The 17,670-nt window shown below is 49.8% G+C and overlaps 1 protein-coding gene across 1 annotated transcript in view; it reads right to left on the bottom strand.

The window, feature by feature from the left end:
- Positions 1–17,030, bottom strand: part of SEPTIN9 (septin 9) — a 134,249-nt gene extending 117,219 nt beyond the window's left edge. The window contains exon 1 of the mRNA XM_018073342.3: positions 16,907–17,030. Within this exon, the coding sequence (XP_017928831.2) occupies positions 16,907–16,928 (22 nt within the window). The 5' untranslated portion in view covers positions 16,929–17,030. The remainder of the gene's footprint in view (positions 1–16,906) is intronic.
- Positions 17,031–17,670: the final 640 nt, after the last annotated feature.

Below are 17,670 nucleotides of genomic sequence, written 5' to 3'. Positions count from 1 at the left end.
CTGCCACAAGAGCTTCGGCAAGCTAGAAATGTGTTAGTTAATAATTAACATTAATAACACAAGAGTCCTCAGGAGCCTGAATGGACAGGGGATAAGGCCCAGAGTGCTATGGAAACAAAGAGCAAAACAAACAATCACCACTCATTCTTTGCCTTCCAAAACCCCCAAGCATTTACAGCTTCCAGACCCACAAGTGCACCTCACTTTCTCGGGTTCGTCTGGCAATGGCCATGGATTAGCTGGAGAAAACCACTGTCAGATTTGAAGGAGGGGAAAGGAATTTTAAAACTGCAGTGTGGTATTTCCATATGGATCAAATACTCCCAGGCTGCCCTGCAGCTCTGCTCCCCACTCCCACAGGCCTGTAACGCTCTGGCTGTGACCACGCAGGAGAAGTCCCGGTGCAAACTTCCCAGCCCAGCATCTGGCTCCCTGCTGCACTCCAACACTGCATGCAGCTTTAGCAGCAATGTGGTAATTCAGGTTAAAAATCCATTCCTTGCCATCTTCTTATAACCTCAGTGCAATCCACATCTTATTCCCCAGCTCCAGCGTTTGCTCAGTGTCCACATGCTGCGCTTCCCTGCTCTCATTTCACACACAGAACTCCCAAACTTGTGTTTCAGAGGGTCCCCTCTGGCAACAGACACCACTGGATTTATCATGGGAGCCCTGTGAGCCTGGGGCTGCCATGAGGATGTAATACAGACCCCTTCTGTTTGCCAGGCTCTGGAAGGCAAATGTTGATTTTTCCCAGAGAGGGATGGGGGTGTATAATGGAGAGAAGCTGAGAACAAAGAGGCAGCGGCGCAGTAGCCAAAGGGCAGCAGTTGACAAAGGGCAGAGGTCAAGGGCTCTCCTGAGCCTGAGTGATCCACTGGGATGACCCGCTAGGATAACACACTGGGACAGCCCACTGGGTTGCTTGTCAGAAGTGTGGGAGCACCTGCCTGGACTGAACAGGACACACAGAGGAGACCTGTCCACTTTGGACTGCCCAGGCTCAGTGAGCTCCTCCTCATCACAGCTGGAGGAAATAAAGGGTAGCCTTTGGTTTTGAGACCAGTGTCTCACTCTGAAGAAACTGCAAGTCCAAGTCTCACTCCAGACTTGGACCAAGTGTCCTTTTCCTTCACACCATATGAGAGATGCTCCACTGCAGCCACGTAACATCCAGATGAAGGAACCAGCAGTAGGTAAAGAAGCAGCCAAGGGGACATAGACATGAAACCTCTTCCTAGCCAGAAATTCAGATGAATATTCGGGGTCAAGACTCACAAACTCTTTGGCCACTTGATGGAGAAGAGGATTGTGGAAGGGCATTAAGCTCAAGCAGAAAATAGTTTACACACTTTTCTCTGTGTAAACAAAATCCAACAAATATATATATTCTAAATATACTTTAGGCTCCAAATGCTACCTGGAGCCCTTCCACCTGAGCATCCCTAGGGCAGCAACATCCTGAACACACACACTTTGCACCACATACATACAGCTCACACATGTATCATGTGGCTGAGAGTATCACCCCCGTGATACTCTGCTATTACACAGGATTACCCTGAAGTCAGAAAGCCCAAGCTCCAGACTATGGTTCAGAAAACAGCTCCCTGCACAGCCCTGTGCAAGAAACTTAAGCTCACAATCGCAGTTTCTCCCTCGGGACATCACACTTCCACTTCCTAACGTTTGTCTTTGACCCCAACCCCAGTTGCACCTTGTCTCTCTGCTCATCCAAGGCTAATCCTGCCCTAGGAAGATGCTGAGGTGGCTGGGCAGGGAGGATCAGCTCAGCTGGAATAGGGGAGTCAGGAACTGCTCAGCCACCATCAGGCTCTAACATGACTTGCTGCACGTAACTTTCCTCCTCCACATATTCCTTGCTCTGCCTGGAAAATGAGGTGTCAAGCACTTCCCCTGGTTATAGGAGCTGGAGGGATATATTATTTAATGTTTTTACATTTTAGCTGCACCATAAAGAATGACTCAGGCACTATCTATAGATGCCTGAGATAATGTCCACTGTCCCTAAACAAGAGGGAAAGGAAGTTACAGTATGAGACTACAATGAAGCCCTTCACTCACACAATTGAGGGTTTTCTCCTATTAATTCTACCCCAGAAGTAGCTAAGGCAACCCAGTTTCATAAACTAGTAACATTCTTTGGTGTTTTTCCTCATATCTTACAATTATATTTAATAATGGCTGCAGCAGGGAAGTTGAAACAGAGGAGAAATTCAGCCAAATTTGAGAACATATTGGAGTGCCTAATGCTGCAGATCAGCTTACACTAGAGTTTGCAGAAGTGCCTCTACAAACTGCACTATAACTCCATTTGTATCTTAAGAGCTGCTGTACCTCAGAGTTCCGTCTTCCATCCCCAAGATTGACAGCCACAGAAAACCCAACCATGGTCCCAAAACCAGCTACACAAGTGGCTTAAGGCTCTGTGAAGGGTCAGTGAACTCCAAGTTTAAATTTCCTGTGTGTGTTCCCCTCTCCCCCAGTCTCTCTCCTTTAAAGGCATTTAATGCAGGACCAGGTTCTCACAAGTCCCCACTGCCCATGCTGTGCCCTAGAATGTATTTGCTGTGTCCTGCTGCTGCACATCAGAGGAGCAAGGTACCAGCACAAAAGCACTAAGTTCATTTAAAAACAAGATGTAGAATCAATACTTAAGTGCCAGTGTCATATTGGGTTATCCTTTAAAAATCTTTGTAAGGGATAAAAGGCAGGCACTGATTTTTTTCTCCCTGGTGACCAGCAGCAAGACACGAGGCAACAGCATGAAGCTGTGTCAGAGGAGGTTAGGTTGGGTATCAGGGATTCCCTCAGAGGGAAGTTGGGCACTGAACAGGCTCCCCAGGGCAGTGGTCATGGCCCCAAGCCTGATAGAGCTCAAGGAGTGTTTGGTCAATGCTTTCAGGCACATTGTGGGATCTTTGGGGCTGTCCTGTGCAGGGCCAGGAGTTGGATTACAGTAGTGCCTGTGGGTCCCTTCCAACTCAGGATATTTTATGATTCTATGAAAAAAATAATTCTAAACCAAACACCTACATTTCTGCCAAGCCATGTTCTGCAACAGTCAGCCCTACAGCAGGGCAGCAGGAAAATTAAAGATTAGGTTCATTTAAATAAAGCCCAGATGTAAGAACCATCTCTTGATGCTACTCTGTGGTTACACATGCCTTTCTCCAGGTACCAAGCAGACCCAATGCAACTTGTTCCTCTAATGGGCTTCTCCAGCTGCCAAGCAAGGGAAAAGTAAAGCACCTGGCACCACCAAACAGCTCAGCCCTGGCAAAAGGCAGAGTGAAATCACTCCTGGCACAGGTAAGAACCATTCCACGTCATGGAGCAGTGCCTGCAGCCTCTGAGGAAGCCTTTCTCTCTATAAAGAGGGCTCACACAGGGAGACACAAAGCCTATTCTGTGGGTCTGGCTGAAAGGCAGCTTTGTACAGGGCCCATGGCACGCTCGGTGTAACGGAGCTGGGCAGTGGAGCTCTGGGTCCCACCCAGAGCCCCTCCCTCCAGTCACTCACCCCAATGACACAGATGTTCAGTCTCCACTATGCAAATCCTCCCCACAAAAAAAGGCAGTGGCTGCCTTTGAGTAACCCAAACCTCCGTGCACTGACCCTGGCACTGCCCAGAGCTTGAGCTGTGCCAAGCAGTGGCACGAAGGAGGACTCCCAGCAGGGTGAAGCTTATGAACATGCACCTCATGTCATACAAAATGAACCACACAGTGACCTGCCCCAGCTAGACCTGGCAGGTTTCTCACTGTGTGGGGGCTCAGGTCACTGATGGTGCCCTCATTACACGAGCTGAGCTTTCACAAATGGCACCTTCTGCTGTCAGAGGACTCCAACACCTCTTGTCCAGAGGGCATCCATGGCACTGCCACATCAATCCAGCCCAAACCTACCCCAACCCTTTATATCCTTGGCAGGAGCAGCACACAGGCAGGATACTCCCTGCCGTGTCCAGGGCTGTGGGACTGACACAGGGCCAAGGGAGGATGCTCTGGGGGGTGTCAAAATTCCAGCCTTATCTCCAGAGGCTGAGATCATGAGTAGAAAACGTTTCTGTGTTGTCTCAGCAAGCTTCCTGCTGGCACCTCTCTTCCTCTCCACAAAAGCACCTCTCTGTGAGCAGTTCTGGAGCCAGAAAAGAATGTTCACTGGTAGAGGTTAAATGTATTTACCATTTCTGAGACCCCAGATCTGTGACAGTGGCTGTCCTCAACATGACCCAGCTGCTCCTCAACCACCTGTGTCCTGAGCAGGTCAGGGGAAGCAGGCCCATCTGCAGGAGAGATGCTGCTGCCACTTCTTTTGGGAACAGCTGGTACAGCAAGCATTCACCACACTGCTGCTCACTGCTGCAAGCTGGCAGCCACCTGCTCTAGTGCCTGAAGGAAAGATTCCCACTACCTAGGGTTATAACCAGATCTCCAAGGGATTGGACTCCTCACTCCAGATAGCTGGAAGCCCTGGGGCAGCACCCCACTGTCTGCACAGCTACCCCCCATACTCAACAGGAGATGGGCTCTGCAGCAGTGAGTCACATCCCCAGATGGAGCTGGAAAATAGGGTGATTCATCTGGCAGCCCCCGGCTGGAGAGAGGCTGCAGGGACCAGCTCTGATTTAGAGATGCTTTTAGATGGCTCAACTCAGGCAAAATTAAATTCTGCCTTGTTTTTTTCCAGGTCTCAGTCCTCTGTAATAGAGGATATTAGCTCCCTCTTAGCTCTAAGATCAATGTCTGAAAGACAGCTGCTAGAATAGGAAGCACTTTGGTTATCTGCACAGACAAGGGGCAGGAGTCATGGCACCTGATTATGCCCCAGGCTGGCCACAAAATCCAAGGAAGCAGCTTGTTCCTCTGCAACTCAGTTTCCTTGGCAATAATTCATGTCTTTGAGAGATGAGAGGGCCACATTTATCCACGAACTAAATCCCCTGGAGGAACCCCAAATCCCTCTTCTGTAGGCTCTGCCCAGGTGATACAAGCACAGAGCAAGGTCACTGCCAGGCAGACTTGTGGTCCAAGAGAAGGTGACAGAGAGGGATAAGTGAGGGACACAAAGTGACAGGAGAGGGAACTGTCACCCCTCATGCCCTAAGTTCCTTGTGAATAAACAAAGCACTGACCTCCAGGGCTCTTGGGCATCTGTCACCATCACTCTATTCCATAAGAAAGTGAAATTAAAAAAACCCCGCAGCTGAAACAGTGCTTAATCCTGCAAAGATTATGATGACATGATTTGAAAAGCAGAGGAGGCTGTTAAGCCCCCAAAGCAGACGTCTCTACTTGCTTTATGGTCCTATTTTGCCCATAATCTATAGGCAACAGGGTTGGGATGCTTCCAGGATGTTTTGAGGGACTATGTCAATGCAGTTTTTAATCCAAAGCCTGACCTCCCAGCTGTGTTTTGACCTAAGGACACATCATGCATTAACCATTAGAAATGGGAAAGAGAGGTTTTTAAAGATAAAGATGATCCCAAGTACAGATGAAATTTTACTGATTATTAGAATTCAAATTAATCCTGATATGCTGGAAATGGACAACAAACAAAAAAACTCGAATAGGATGCAGTGTGACCCAGCAAGGTCTAATTTACACACCAGACTCAAGTCAGTGGTTGCAAGAGGCTCCTATAAAAGACTGATATCCCACATGGGCTGAACTGCCAGGTTGTATCATCATCAACTAGAGGAGCAGGTCAGGGTGGCGAGTACCCCAGGCAGGTGCTTGCAGAAGGTGAGATGCAGCTGACTGCAGACTGAGGTGTGGAAGGCAGTCCAGGGCTGTGTTAGTGAGGGCAGCAGCACCCAGGCTCACCTCAAAGGGACAATCTGTTAGAGCTGTTCCTTTTCCAAACCCCTAATGCTGTGCACTGGATCCCCAGTGTGAGGAGCCTCCAGGTGCCAGGCAGAGCAGCCCCAGTCCAAGGCTTTGTTTGCACTTCCCCAGTTTGTCTATCCGGAGTTCTGCCATCCCCTTATGTTTCCCTCCTGTATAATCATCCAGGACAGACTGGCTACCTGAAAGCAGCCAGGCAGGCTGCCCACACACAGCCAGCACTGCTCCCTCAGATCTGCCTCAGCCCACCCCATCCTGCAGCCCTGCAAGTGCCAAAGGAGTGGCAGAGCCTCATGGAAACACCCCAACACCCTCCTCCCAGCAGGGTTAACGAGGCCCTGCAGGCTCTGTGCATAAGCCACGATTTTGCCTTGGGTCTGTGAGTACCTTGGAATGGGCCAGGGTGCCACACACCACCTGCTCCAGCTCCACGTGACAGCCAGGTATTTGCTCAGAGAGAAAGGCAAACAAACCCACCCTGGAAAGCTCCCTGCTCTCCTAGAAATTCAAACAAGGTCATCTCCAGATGGAAAGCAGGAGAGCATGAACAGTCCTGGCTAAAGCCACCGCCCCAGTGCCTGTTTGGGCAGCCCTGGCAGCCCACAGCCAGCAGAGAGGAGGGGGTGAGGAGAGAGGAGCAAAGCCCCAGCTCATCAATCCCTGTGTACACCTCTGCCAGCACAGCTCCTGTTTTCCCATCCACTGACCCACGCTCCTGTGTACACCTGAGCAGCAGGAAACACTTCTCACCCCTGTATGCCTCTCAGTAGCAGCCTGTCCATCAGATGGAGGGGCTCTGGACACAGAAATACCTCCCCAGGGCTAGGAATGAGGACATTGTTTATTTTTACTCAGGACTAAGGTCAGGTTTTGCTCCTAAGGCTTGCCAGAAGCTGTGTGACTATGCCCTGTACTGACCTTCCAGCTCCCTGTTTTCCAGTGTCCACCAACCCTTCTCCTGTGTTACAACCTCTGCCAACAGCAGCCCGAAAATCATCCACTAAGGAAGAGGCACAGACTGTGAAAGGGTTTAATGCAAAAACCTGCAATAATAAGCACCCAGCACATGGCCATGGGAAGCTCTTCTGGCTCATATCCATTCCCAGGGGTTCCCATACTTATATTCAGGGTCCAAATGACAGGAAAGCCTCGGTAAGATCTGAACATTAATCCAGGCACATATTATGAAACATATTTTTACAATTCCCTCTGCACCACAGCTCAAACACAGGACTCTTGCTTTTCCCATGATGATCTCTAAAAACTTCAGAAAGACAAACACACCAAAAAAACCCCACAGAGCCACAGACATCCTCCTCCTCCCCTCTCCCCACCACGTGCATTGTCCAAAAGGCCTGCAGTACATTTTAAAACACTGACACGTGATGCTGATTTCCTGGAGAGCGGCTGGTCCATGAAGGACCATGTGGGGCAGAGCAGCTCTGCAACAGAGGAAGGGCTGAAACCTCCACAGATGGATCAAACTCTCCAGGGCTGAGCTCATCCTTCCCCAGATTAACTCATTGCTCCCAACATTAACTGCAGGAATCAGCTGGCAGACTATTCCACATCACTGCTGGGAGGTTTATCTGACAAAACCCCGCTCTGGGAAATAACTCACAGCCTCTTGCTCCAGCTGCCAAGCAGGATGGGGGGACCACCCAAGCCATGACATCCCCAACAAGCCACAGCACCAACAGCCTTTCAGTGCTCAGATGTGGGACTGACAACTGAGGCATCTCACTTGTCAGAACAGCAATTTGGGAAAGCATTTACAGATGCAGATGTAGCTGAACGACAATTAACGTCAAAGGGCAATTAGCTGCAGTAATGTCAGTCCTTCAGGCTGTGTCTGAGCTGTTCAGTAAACACTCAACAGCTCTGAGAGTCATAATTTACCTGCTTTAAAAAAAAGGATTAAAAAAGAGGCACTTGAAAACTCATAGTGTGGTGGTTTTGGTACAGCTTGGGCACAACTCAAAGTCATATTTCTAAATATTATAATCAATTTATTGAAACATGCTGTCCAACACGTGAAGAGAAGATGCCAAAGGGGAAAAAAAAAAAGGGGGGTTGTTGTTTTTTTTTTTGACAAGGCTGCAAGAGCACATTATGAAGGTCTGAATTTAAGGATTTCAAGGTGCTTCTACCAATGACCTTAGATAAGGGCAATGCAGCACACATGACTCCTTTTATCACCAAAACACTGAAAATCACAGGAAGTCAGAGAGGTTGAAAACCTTCCCTAAAGCACAGCAAAGGATGAGAAGGATTACAGCATTTCAGGATTGGACTGGCAACATCATTGACTTTCAGTGCTTCAAATTAAATTCTACGCGGGCAAAGAATTACATTCCTCATTCCTACTGATTAAAGGTTATCTAGATTTTGCTTTTAAGTTTAAAAATTAATTGAAAGTCATCTCGGAAGGAAGATGGAAATTGAAAATTAGGAGAGCAAAGCATCTGGAGGGTGCTGGTCTCTGATTTCCCCACCACCACCACCACAGACGTAGGAGCTCCCACTGGGGTGGTGGGTGACACTTGCTCTTCTGCAGCCCAAACTGTGCCTTTCCTACAGGCAGAACAGAGCCTCCAGCCTGCTTAACTCAGTGGAACAACCCCCCTGCCACCTCCCATGTGCAAGTCCCTTGTCCTGACTTGTAACACTCCAAGATCTGTTATTCTTCTCAGCAACTTCTACAGTACGTGCCCAGGCACTTACAGCTCAGCCCCTGAGTCATTCCACAGCTCCCAGCAATGGCTGAGGGCATCTTGTCCTTGTCTCCTTTGTTTGTTCTGTCCATTATACAAAGCTAGAGGCAATCCCCATTTCCCTGGATTACATCAAAACAAAGCAAACATGCACCCGGGGGGATCAGGACCAGCTCCCTCCCCAGGCACGTGTGCTCAGAGATTCCCTGGCATCACCAGCACAGCCTGCGAGGATGGGACGTGACTGCGGATGAGCTGAGGGAACAACGAGTGTCAGGGACCTTCTGTGTCCCCAGCAGCTGCTTTGGGCTCAGCCCCATGAGGCCTCAGGGGGGGCTGCTGAGTGCCAAGCTCTTCCCTTCCCAAAGGGAACCATTCTATCCCTCAGCAAGCACTCTCTCCCCCGGGAGCTGGAGCCCAAGCTCCATTATTCCCTCAGTCCCCAGAATAGCAATACTCCCACACCAGGAAATTATGGATTTTCTTGAGCATTACCGTGACCTTTTTAATTTCCATTCTGCCTTTAGCTGTCTCCTCCCCTACACTCCTTCTCTAAACAAATCTCAAAGCTGTACAAAGTGTTTCCTGTAAATAATACTCATCTGGCATGGACAAAGAAAAGAAAAAGAAAAAAAAGAAACCCTTTTGCTGCTAGTTCCAGCTTGCAGTCATCCCTCCAGTTTAACTTCCATCTGCTTGACCTGGGAGCATCGAAGGCAGCACAGTGTTTGGGGTAAATGGAGGGAACAGTTACATGCCCTGGGTGTCAGAATTGAACTTGAAATTAAAAGTTCAGGTCATAGAAGTAACAACTTATAATGTGCTTCAGATTGCTGCAGTGCAATGATCAATGTTGAAGCTCGGGCAAGAACTTCCCAACCAGCCCCTTCCTGCCCAGCACAGTCAGCTGTTCTCACAAATGTCACAACCATGGACAAAAAAAATTTCCTTTTCCAGGCTCTGGTGCCATCCCACATGGATGCTGGCATCTGTTCTAGGGATATCTGAATCCCTCTGAGCCCTGTGAGAGGCTCACCTGAGCGATGAGTGACACAGCAGGAAGCAGATTCCCAGGCAGCCACGAATCCCCCTCTCAAACACAAACCCTTTAAAGGGTGCCTTGAGCTGTCCTTGTCACCAGTAAGTCACTGCAGGCCACTGTGGGAACAGGCTGACTCACCAGTGACTGTTCCACCTCTCCCACCACACCACTGCTTGCAGCACTGCAATTTCCACAGGGAGTGAGGGCTTCACAAGCACAGCTGCTTTTTTCTGAGGATACCAGGACCAGGCAGGAAGGGGAACTCTCTGGTGTGGTGTTAAGCACACTGGCATGGCCAGCTGGCATCACCCTGAGGGACAGGCAAGTCTTACCCTCTCCTGCAGGAAACCTCTGCTTGCCTTTTGTAAGCTCCCTGACAGGTTGAATCTTCACAAATTGTTGCAATACAAAGCCCTCTCCTCTTCCACAGATGTTTCCCTGGATTTGGATCGCACCTTATGCTGCAAAACTCAAGACACCCCTTGTCTAAGAGGTACAGGTTGGCCCCAGCACCAGTGCTGCTCTGGGGAGGGATGCCCCTGCAACAGTGGGCAGGGAGTTATTCCCTGCAGCATCTCCCCATTCCACGTGCCACCACCTCTCCTTGCTCACCCCAGGTGGGCATGGGAAGATGCTGGGTGTTCTGGAGAAGCAGATCATCACCCCATTGCACCCCCACAGGGCTGTTCATTATGTTCCACATGTCTGCATGTGTTGCGGTTTCTTATTTGTTTTTCTCCACAGGCTGGATTTCCTTGCTTCTCCAAACTATTTTCTAGCAGATGTTGCGATGTTTTTCTACCTGGAACAAAGCTCTACCACTGCCCACACACACCACCAAGCCTGGCAATAGCAGAACACCCAACCAAACTCATCTTGCTGATCCGGCCACCCCAGCACAGCACGACGCTGTTATAGGAGGGTTTTTTTTCATAGCAAGGATCCATCAATCACCACAAGCCATCAGAAACATGTGATGGCAGATTGCATTTACATTTATAGCAATACATTCTGTCAGCAAGTGAGTGAAATAAAACAATTGTGTCTGTTGATTGGACTTCTCACGGTCCCACCTCAGTTTCTGCAGCAAGGAAGCACTGAGGTAAGTTTGCCAGGACTGATGCCAACAGCCATCAACAACTCTGGATATCTGCTATGACACAGAAACAGACTGTGAGGCCCTGAAGGCAGCTGAGAACAGTCTGTCTGAGGATCAAGGTGCTTTCATCCAACAGAGACTCCAACAACGTACAGCACTCAAGAAAATTACAGGCTTTACTATCACAAGAGAGGACAGGCACATTAGAAATCTAATTTTCTAAAGAATGCAACTTTTTCCATTTTAAAAGCAATCAGAAGAATTGTTAAAGGTTTTTTATGCGTTAACCACAGTGCAGACCTGGGTGATGCTGCCTCTTGGCCACAGTGTTGGTTTGGGAGCTCAGTCTGTGACACTGCCTTGCTCATGTAGCCATTGTCTCTGCCCCCCATCACACACCAATCATCAAGAAATTCAGAGATGTGGAGTGGGAAGGACATGCCTGCTTCTACCTACACCCCCACAGCACTCTGGACAAAGGTACCCACTCTCTTGGGGCATCTCTGAATGTTGCTACAGGTCAAACAATCCTGAGACAGCAGCCAGGGGGAACATCAAAGGTCCTGTCCAACCATGTGTGCAGCAATGGGGAAGAGACTCAGGCAGAGACAGAGCAGGGAATAGCATGGTGTGATTGGTAAGTGGTAGAAAAATAAATAAATGAAGGGGGTTGGGGAAGAAAACCCACCAGACAGAATATGTGAATGTGAGCAGGCACCATGGCTGCTCTTTGCTGGTTAAAAATGTAAGAGACAGGTATGGACTAGTTGGAGATGCAGTTTTCCAAACAGTGAGCAAGTGTTTGCTGTGCAGGAACAGCATTTTATTTGTTCTTTTCTCTGAGGGGCCGTGGACATTTGGTATCAACCAGCTTTCACGTGGATGTGAATGATGCAGATCATTCCTGGCAGCTGACCCAGCCAACCTGCAGGGCTTCCAGCATCCTGAAAATAATGCAAAGCCCTTTGTCTGTGCACCAGCCTCCTGCTGCTCTTGGATTATCAAGAAACAATTTCATTTCATAGTCCTTGTTTTCCTTCCTGTGATTTCAGTAACACAGGGTAACACAACACCAACACAAACCCATATCACAAAAACCTTCCATGGCCTCAGGCAAGGGACTGGAGTTCCTGGAGCAGCTCACTCCAGGGTGGCAATGCCAGCACCACCATCCCTCCTCTTGCCTCTACTCCTGGGCTCCAAAACTCTCTCCTCACACTTTTTTCCCCTTTCACATCCTCCCTTGCTCACACTGATTCTATTGATGCTTCAGCTCAGCTCTAACACCAGTGGGAAGGAAAAAAACTCAGGGCAGGTTTCACTGCCCTGCTCGAGCTCAGAGTCCTGGCAGAGGGAGGACCAGGGATGGATGGCAGCAAAAGAGCTGAAATGGCATCCTCTGAGCAAGGTGAGAACAGGAGCCGGTTTTAAACAAAACATCCACCCAGCACAGACACTGTTGCCTCTAATAAGAACAATCATGAGCTCAGTAACCAACACAGTGGCTGCTCCTCCACCTATAACTCTGGTGATAGCTCATTCCTACCAAGCAGAGAAGACACAGGATGAAATGGAAACCCTGTCACTCCTGCACTTCTGCAAAAGCCTTCCCAAAGGCTGATGCCTTTCCTTACTACACTGTCTGTTTGTAGGAGCCCTGCCCAGCTGTGACAGGGGCTGCTGCACCTCGTCATAAACCAGGTTGTTGCTGCAAAACCACAAAGTCCTTTGGTCTCAGTACACAGGGGCCAAAACTTGCAACAGAGACACCACAAATGTGCTTTGGCACATCAGGCACAGGCAGGGCTGTGTCACAGAGATAACAGGTGGAAGTGGGGCCACAGGACAGGTCATTCTCCTGAGCCAGTGGAGGTGTTGCTTGCACTGAATTCAGGATTTGAGCAACAGGTTTGAACAGCTGCAGACTGAGGATCCAGCTTCTTGGGGCTGATTGCAAATCCTCACTCTACAATTTTTTTTCTTTTGTGTGATATCTTGTTGGCCCAGCAATACAGGTTTTGGGGAGTAAGAGCTAGCTGAGAGTTTGAGCTGAAAAACAATAGCTTTTTTAATTTTTTTTATATTTCAAAACAAGCTATTTCGAATTTCTGTTCCAAATGACAATCTAAAATTAAATGAATGTTTTTGTTGGATCCAAGCAATATTTTTTCCTTGATACTGCAGTTTGGCCAGTGAACTGCATAAAAAAATTAATAAAAAAAAACCCCAGCCTGAACAACTCTGTTCATTTTTCCACAGCTCAGACACAGACAGTGCCAGTGCAGTGACAAGAGATGGGGTCTGGTTCAGGAGCAAACAATGGGCTCTGCAGACACCAGGTCATCTCTGCCCCACCCAAAAGTTTTTATGGCAGAGAGGTTAAAAGTCATTGAGGGAATCACACTGGACCTCTCTTGTATTATCAGCCTGAAAAAGATCCAGCCTCAGTTGTTCCAGCCCGTCTCAGACCAGCTGCAGCCAGAGATGGACTGAGGCCCCTCCAACAGACAGCACTGGTCCAGTCACAGCCCTTGAGGGTTATTTAGGGGTGGCCACATCCATCTACTGCTGCTCCACTGAGCTTTGATGAACCTCACTCGCTGTGGTGCATGGCCCCGTGCTGTCACAGCTGCACATCAGCCCTTGCTCACCCCCAGCAGGAGCTCACTTGCTTTTCTTCACTCACTGGATGTGCTGGGGCACAACAGGAGCCCCTTGGTGGGATACCAACCCCATTTGCCTCCCAACACCTGTAGCTGCTGCTGCCTTGGACCAGAGATGCAGGTACTCAGCATCTGCAGGAGCCACGTGGTGTTGGCTCCAAGGCAACACGAAGTCTGAGACAGGAGGGGACCTTGGGACACCACAAACCAACCATCAGAGGACAGGGCTCTTTCCCCAAAGCTTCCTAGACTAGACAGAACCCCAGAATAGTTTGGGTTGGAAGGGACCTCAAAGACCATCTAATTCCAACCCCTGCCATGGACAGGGACACCTTCCACTAGACCAGGTTAGTCAGAGCCCCATCCAACCTGGCCTTGAACACTTCCAGGGATGAGGCAGACACAAATTCTCTAGATAGCACCAGCAACTCCAATTTGACTTACATTCTATTGTCCATGTTTTACAGGGAATCATTTTATGAGTCATGATATCGGAAAAAAATTGTTCCCAAATCCTCCTGCAATGATGGAATCACAGTTCTCACTGTTACTCCTGCAGTTTTTCCTATAGCTTTAGCTCATATATGAGGAGTTATTCCTCCCTAAGTACCTAAGCAATAAATCAGGAGTCTGCAGTTCAGGTAGTTATCTGTAACCACTATGGATAACTCTGGAGGTACTGTAATTCCAGTGATCCTTATTTCAGTGCACGCCAACGTCTTACATAAACCTGTAACTGTCCTTGGCCAAAACCATTTGCACCATCCTTGAAAATACCTATAAATCATCCTGTCATTTATCACAAATCCTGTCTGTTGCTTCTTTGGCCATGCAATTGGGCTTGAGTAATGGAAAATGAGAACAAAAAAAAAAAAAAATCCTTAAAAAAATAGTATTCCAGGACAAGTTCGCCTTCAGCATCTGAAATAACAGACATCCCCAAGGCAAACGTGTAAGAGCTGGCTTCAACAGAAGTTATTGCTCATTTCTAACTCGCTGTGCAAAATTCCCTGTTTCATGCTCTCCCCTCCTCCTCCTGCTGCTGCCAGAAGCTCCAGGAACACAAAGCACTGCCGGGCTGAGCCGCACGTGCCCGGGGCTACGGCACAAAGGTCTGAGCCTCTCTGCTCCTAAGGGGTGAAGCATCCGAAGGTAAACCCTTCATCCCAACCCCACCTACAGTGGCTTGTACTCAGAAGTCACAGCAGATGGGTAATGATTTCCCCTGAAGTACTTTAGAGAAAGTGAATCTTGCCTGGGGTGGGGAACAGCCTGATAACAGGAGAGCACTGCAACAGCCTGGCTGTGCTCACAGAGGAGGATGGAGCTGGAGCTCCAGCCCTTTGAAGTCAAGCAAGACCCTCCAGCTGGGTTCAGCAAGACTCAGTCCACAAAACAGATCCAGAATGTACCAGAAAAGGGCAAACAAGGTCAGGGAGAAATGCTCCCAAGCCCCAAAAATTGTTTACAAGATGCTTTTTTCCCTTTGTCATAATTTTCAGGAGTTTCTGAGGCAGGCACTTTGTTTCCAGCCTGTCAGGGGCTGTCAGCATGAGCCTTTGCAGCTGAGAAGTCACTTTGTCACCTCACTAGCTTCTCTGGCAGCAGGAAGCCCGGAGGCCCTGCAGCACCCTGTACATCTCATGTCTTGCAGAAGCAATCGGGATTCCCAGCGAAATTCCCTAAAGCGAGTGACCATCGCTGGGCCCTGATCTGTGAACCCACCAGAGAGATGGGCCAAGGAGGGCTGGCTCCACCCCACGCAGAGGTGGCAGCTCTCCAAGGTGGCCTCCATCCAGCACCTTCTGCTCTGTGAATCACTGACAGGAATAGCCCCAGCACAGCAGGAACAGCAGCACCAAAAGTGAAGCCTTAGCAAAGCAGAGCTGCCTGTGTTTCCTGCAAGGTGTGAGGTGTTGTAAGAAGTGCAGTTAATTCTGTTGCTTCCACGTAGCATATTCTGAGCATTGCAATTCTTCTGTTCTTTTCACTTAAGTAATAAGCTGCACTGCACACCCAGGGAAATCTCAAAGCAATGTTTCCAAAATACAATCACAGTCCCTTTGAACTACAGGTACTGGCCAGATGTCAGCCAACCTCAGCTGTAACAAGTGAAGGAGGATTTGGGCACCAACCAGAGACTTGTCAGGGGCTTTGCAGCACCTCAGCTCCACTCTAGCACAGCCCATCCAAAGCAAGCAAAGAAACAAAGGACCACTTGGCCTCATCTGCAAGGAGTCACAATATCAGGTCACAGTGCTGACAGCTTTTTTGTATGACAGCCAGTTATCTCCAGACCTGTTCTTGCACTGCTCCTGTCTGCCCCAGCCACCATGTGCCCCTCAGGAGGCCAGAACAAATAGCAGGTTTCCCTACACACATGCACAACCATTAATAGCCAGTTTAATCCATTACGACATGCTAATAATCATGCTCAGGGTTTCTTGGGTTCCCAGCATAAAAGCCATAATAAAACCTCCCTGGTAGCCCATTTAGCAACACTAATGAGAGAAGAAAAACTGTGCAAGAGAGAAACATTACTAATTAATTTTAACAATAAGCAGGCAGCAGCATCACAGAGGGAATTTTCTGAGTCAAGACAAACCCCCAGCTCCTGTGGCTCATGAGTTCAGGCAGAGTCCTGTTGGCCATGATGGGGCTCGAGTGACTGGCAGCACAGCAACTGCCACCAGCACCCCTATAGAGCAGCCAGAGCCGTGGCTGAGGGCATTAGGAGGAGGCTGGCATGCTGACACCACATCCCCACAGTGGCCAGGGCAAAGCCAGGGCAGAACTTGGCTCAGAGAGCACAGAGAGAGCAAAGTCCTGCAGCTGGAGGAGCTGCCAGAGGCACCTGAGCTTTACAGGGTGAGCAGGGGACCTTTAACAGGAGACAAGTCCACTCTGTTGTGCACCAGCCACTTCTTGGGGCCACCAGCAGGATTCCACAGAGTGCTCTGAGGAGTGACCCCAGTCATGGTTGCTCATTCCTCTTAGCCAGGGGGGAAGGAGCCTACATGAGCAGAGGGCACGATGTCCTCGCCCCACAGGGCAAGACTGGGAAAACCAGGATGGGGAGAAGGGAGAGGAGAGCCCCCCACCATTATGGGATCCCAGCTCTTACATCCCGTTTGGAAACCCCTCCAGCCCTGAGTGCAGGCAGTGCCACACACACCACCACTGCCCTGCTCCGATTTCACACTGCCACTGGGCACTGGATCTCTCCCTGTGCTGGCACAGGTACCTCCTGATAGCGAGCTCCGTGTCACCAGTGCCGGGTTCCGCCTGGAACGAGCCGCCTCCCCGCATTTGCTTTGCTTTTTAAGCCTTTTCCACCGATCAAGAGGGTCTGTTTATACACAGTGAAACAGCTGCTCATCCTCCACAGAGCGCTCGGGGGCAGAAGGGTTTGTGCAAGTGGTACTTTTGGTTTTGGTTGTTTTATTTGGTTTTTTTTTTTTTTCCCCAGTACAGACACAAAGGGAGAGAGGTGAGAGGAGAGAGAGAGGCTCACCTGAATACGAGGATTTCTTCATGCCGTCGCTCCGAGCTGTGACATGGGAGCAGGAGCGGGGCCGGCGGGGCTGAGCGGTCCCTGGGGTGCCACGATCCTTTTGTGGGCAGGGACGGGGAGGGGACGCGCACACCGCCACCCCATCCGAGCGCCTGGCTCCGGTCGGGGGGCAGCCCCAGCGCTCCCAGGGATTAGCACACACCTTTCCGAGTGGGTTGTGGGCTGTTCCAACTCTCCTGGCACTGGCAGGGGTAGAGCAGGGCTCAGCCTCCGCAGCGGCTGCACCTTACCCCCTCGGAAAACAAATACTCCCCGGGGTTTATCCCTGCCAGCTCCCAACCCTGGAAATCCAGGTGTATTTAGCCGGTGCAGCAAAGGGAAGGGGTGGAATTTCACGCCTCTGTCCTGGCACACCCCATGGATTTGTCTCAGCCCTTGGCTGCCGGAGCGGCTCAGGTCAGCGCTGCTCTCCACTCTCTGGTTCAAAGGGCGCTGCTGACCCGTGGAAGCGCCTCTTTCCTCTCCAAAGCCGCACGAACGGGACTCAGTTAAGGCTGTAAGCCGAGCAAAACGCCTGTGCAGGTTTACACCACGGGGAGAGCTACGTGTGAGTCCTTACTCACTGCTGCGGGGATGCAGAGCCACGTACCCCACAACCAGCTCCCCGGGGCATCTCCCCAGGTGTGGGGAAGAGGAGGCTTCACACTTTGCTATTCCTGATGTGCCTGGAGGGCAGACACGCTCTGATCGCTCCCCTGCGAGAC

The sequence above is a fragment of the Manacus vitellinus genome, unplaced genomic scaffold, assembly GCF_001715985.3.
Source record: "Manacus vitellinus isolate BGI_N305 unplaced genomic scaffold, ASM171598v3 scaffold_24_pilon, whole genome shotgun sequence".
Classification (NCBI taxonomy): Eukaryota; Metazoa; Chordata; class Aves; order Passeriformes; family Pipridae; genus Manacus; species Manacus vitellinus.
Note: the sequence above shows the minus strand (reverse complement) of the source record. Positions and strands in the feature narration are given on the sequence as shown.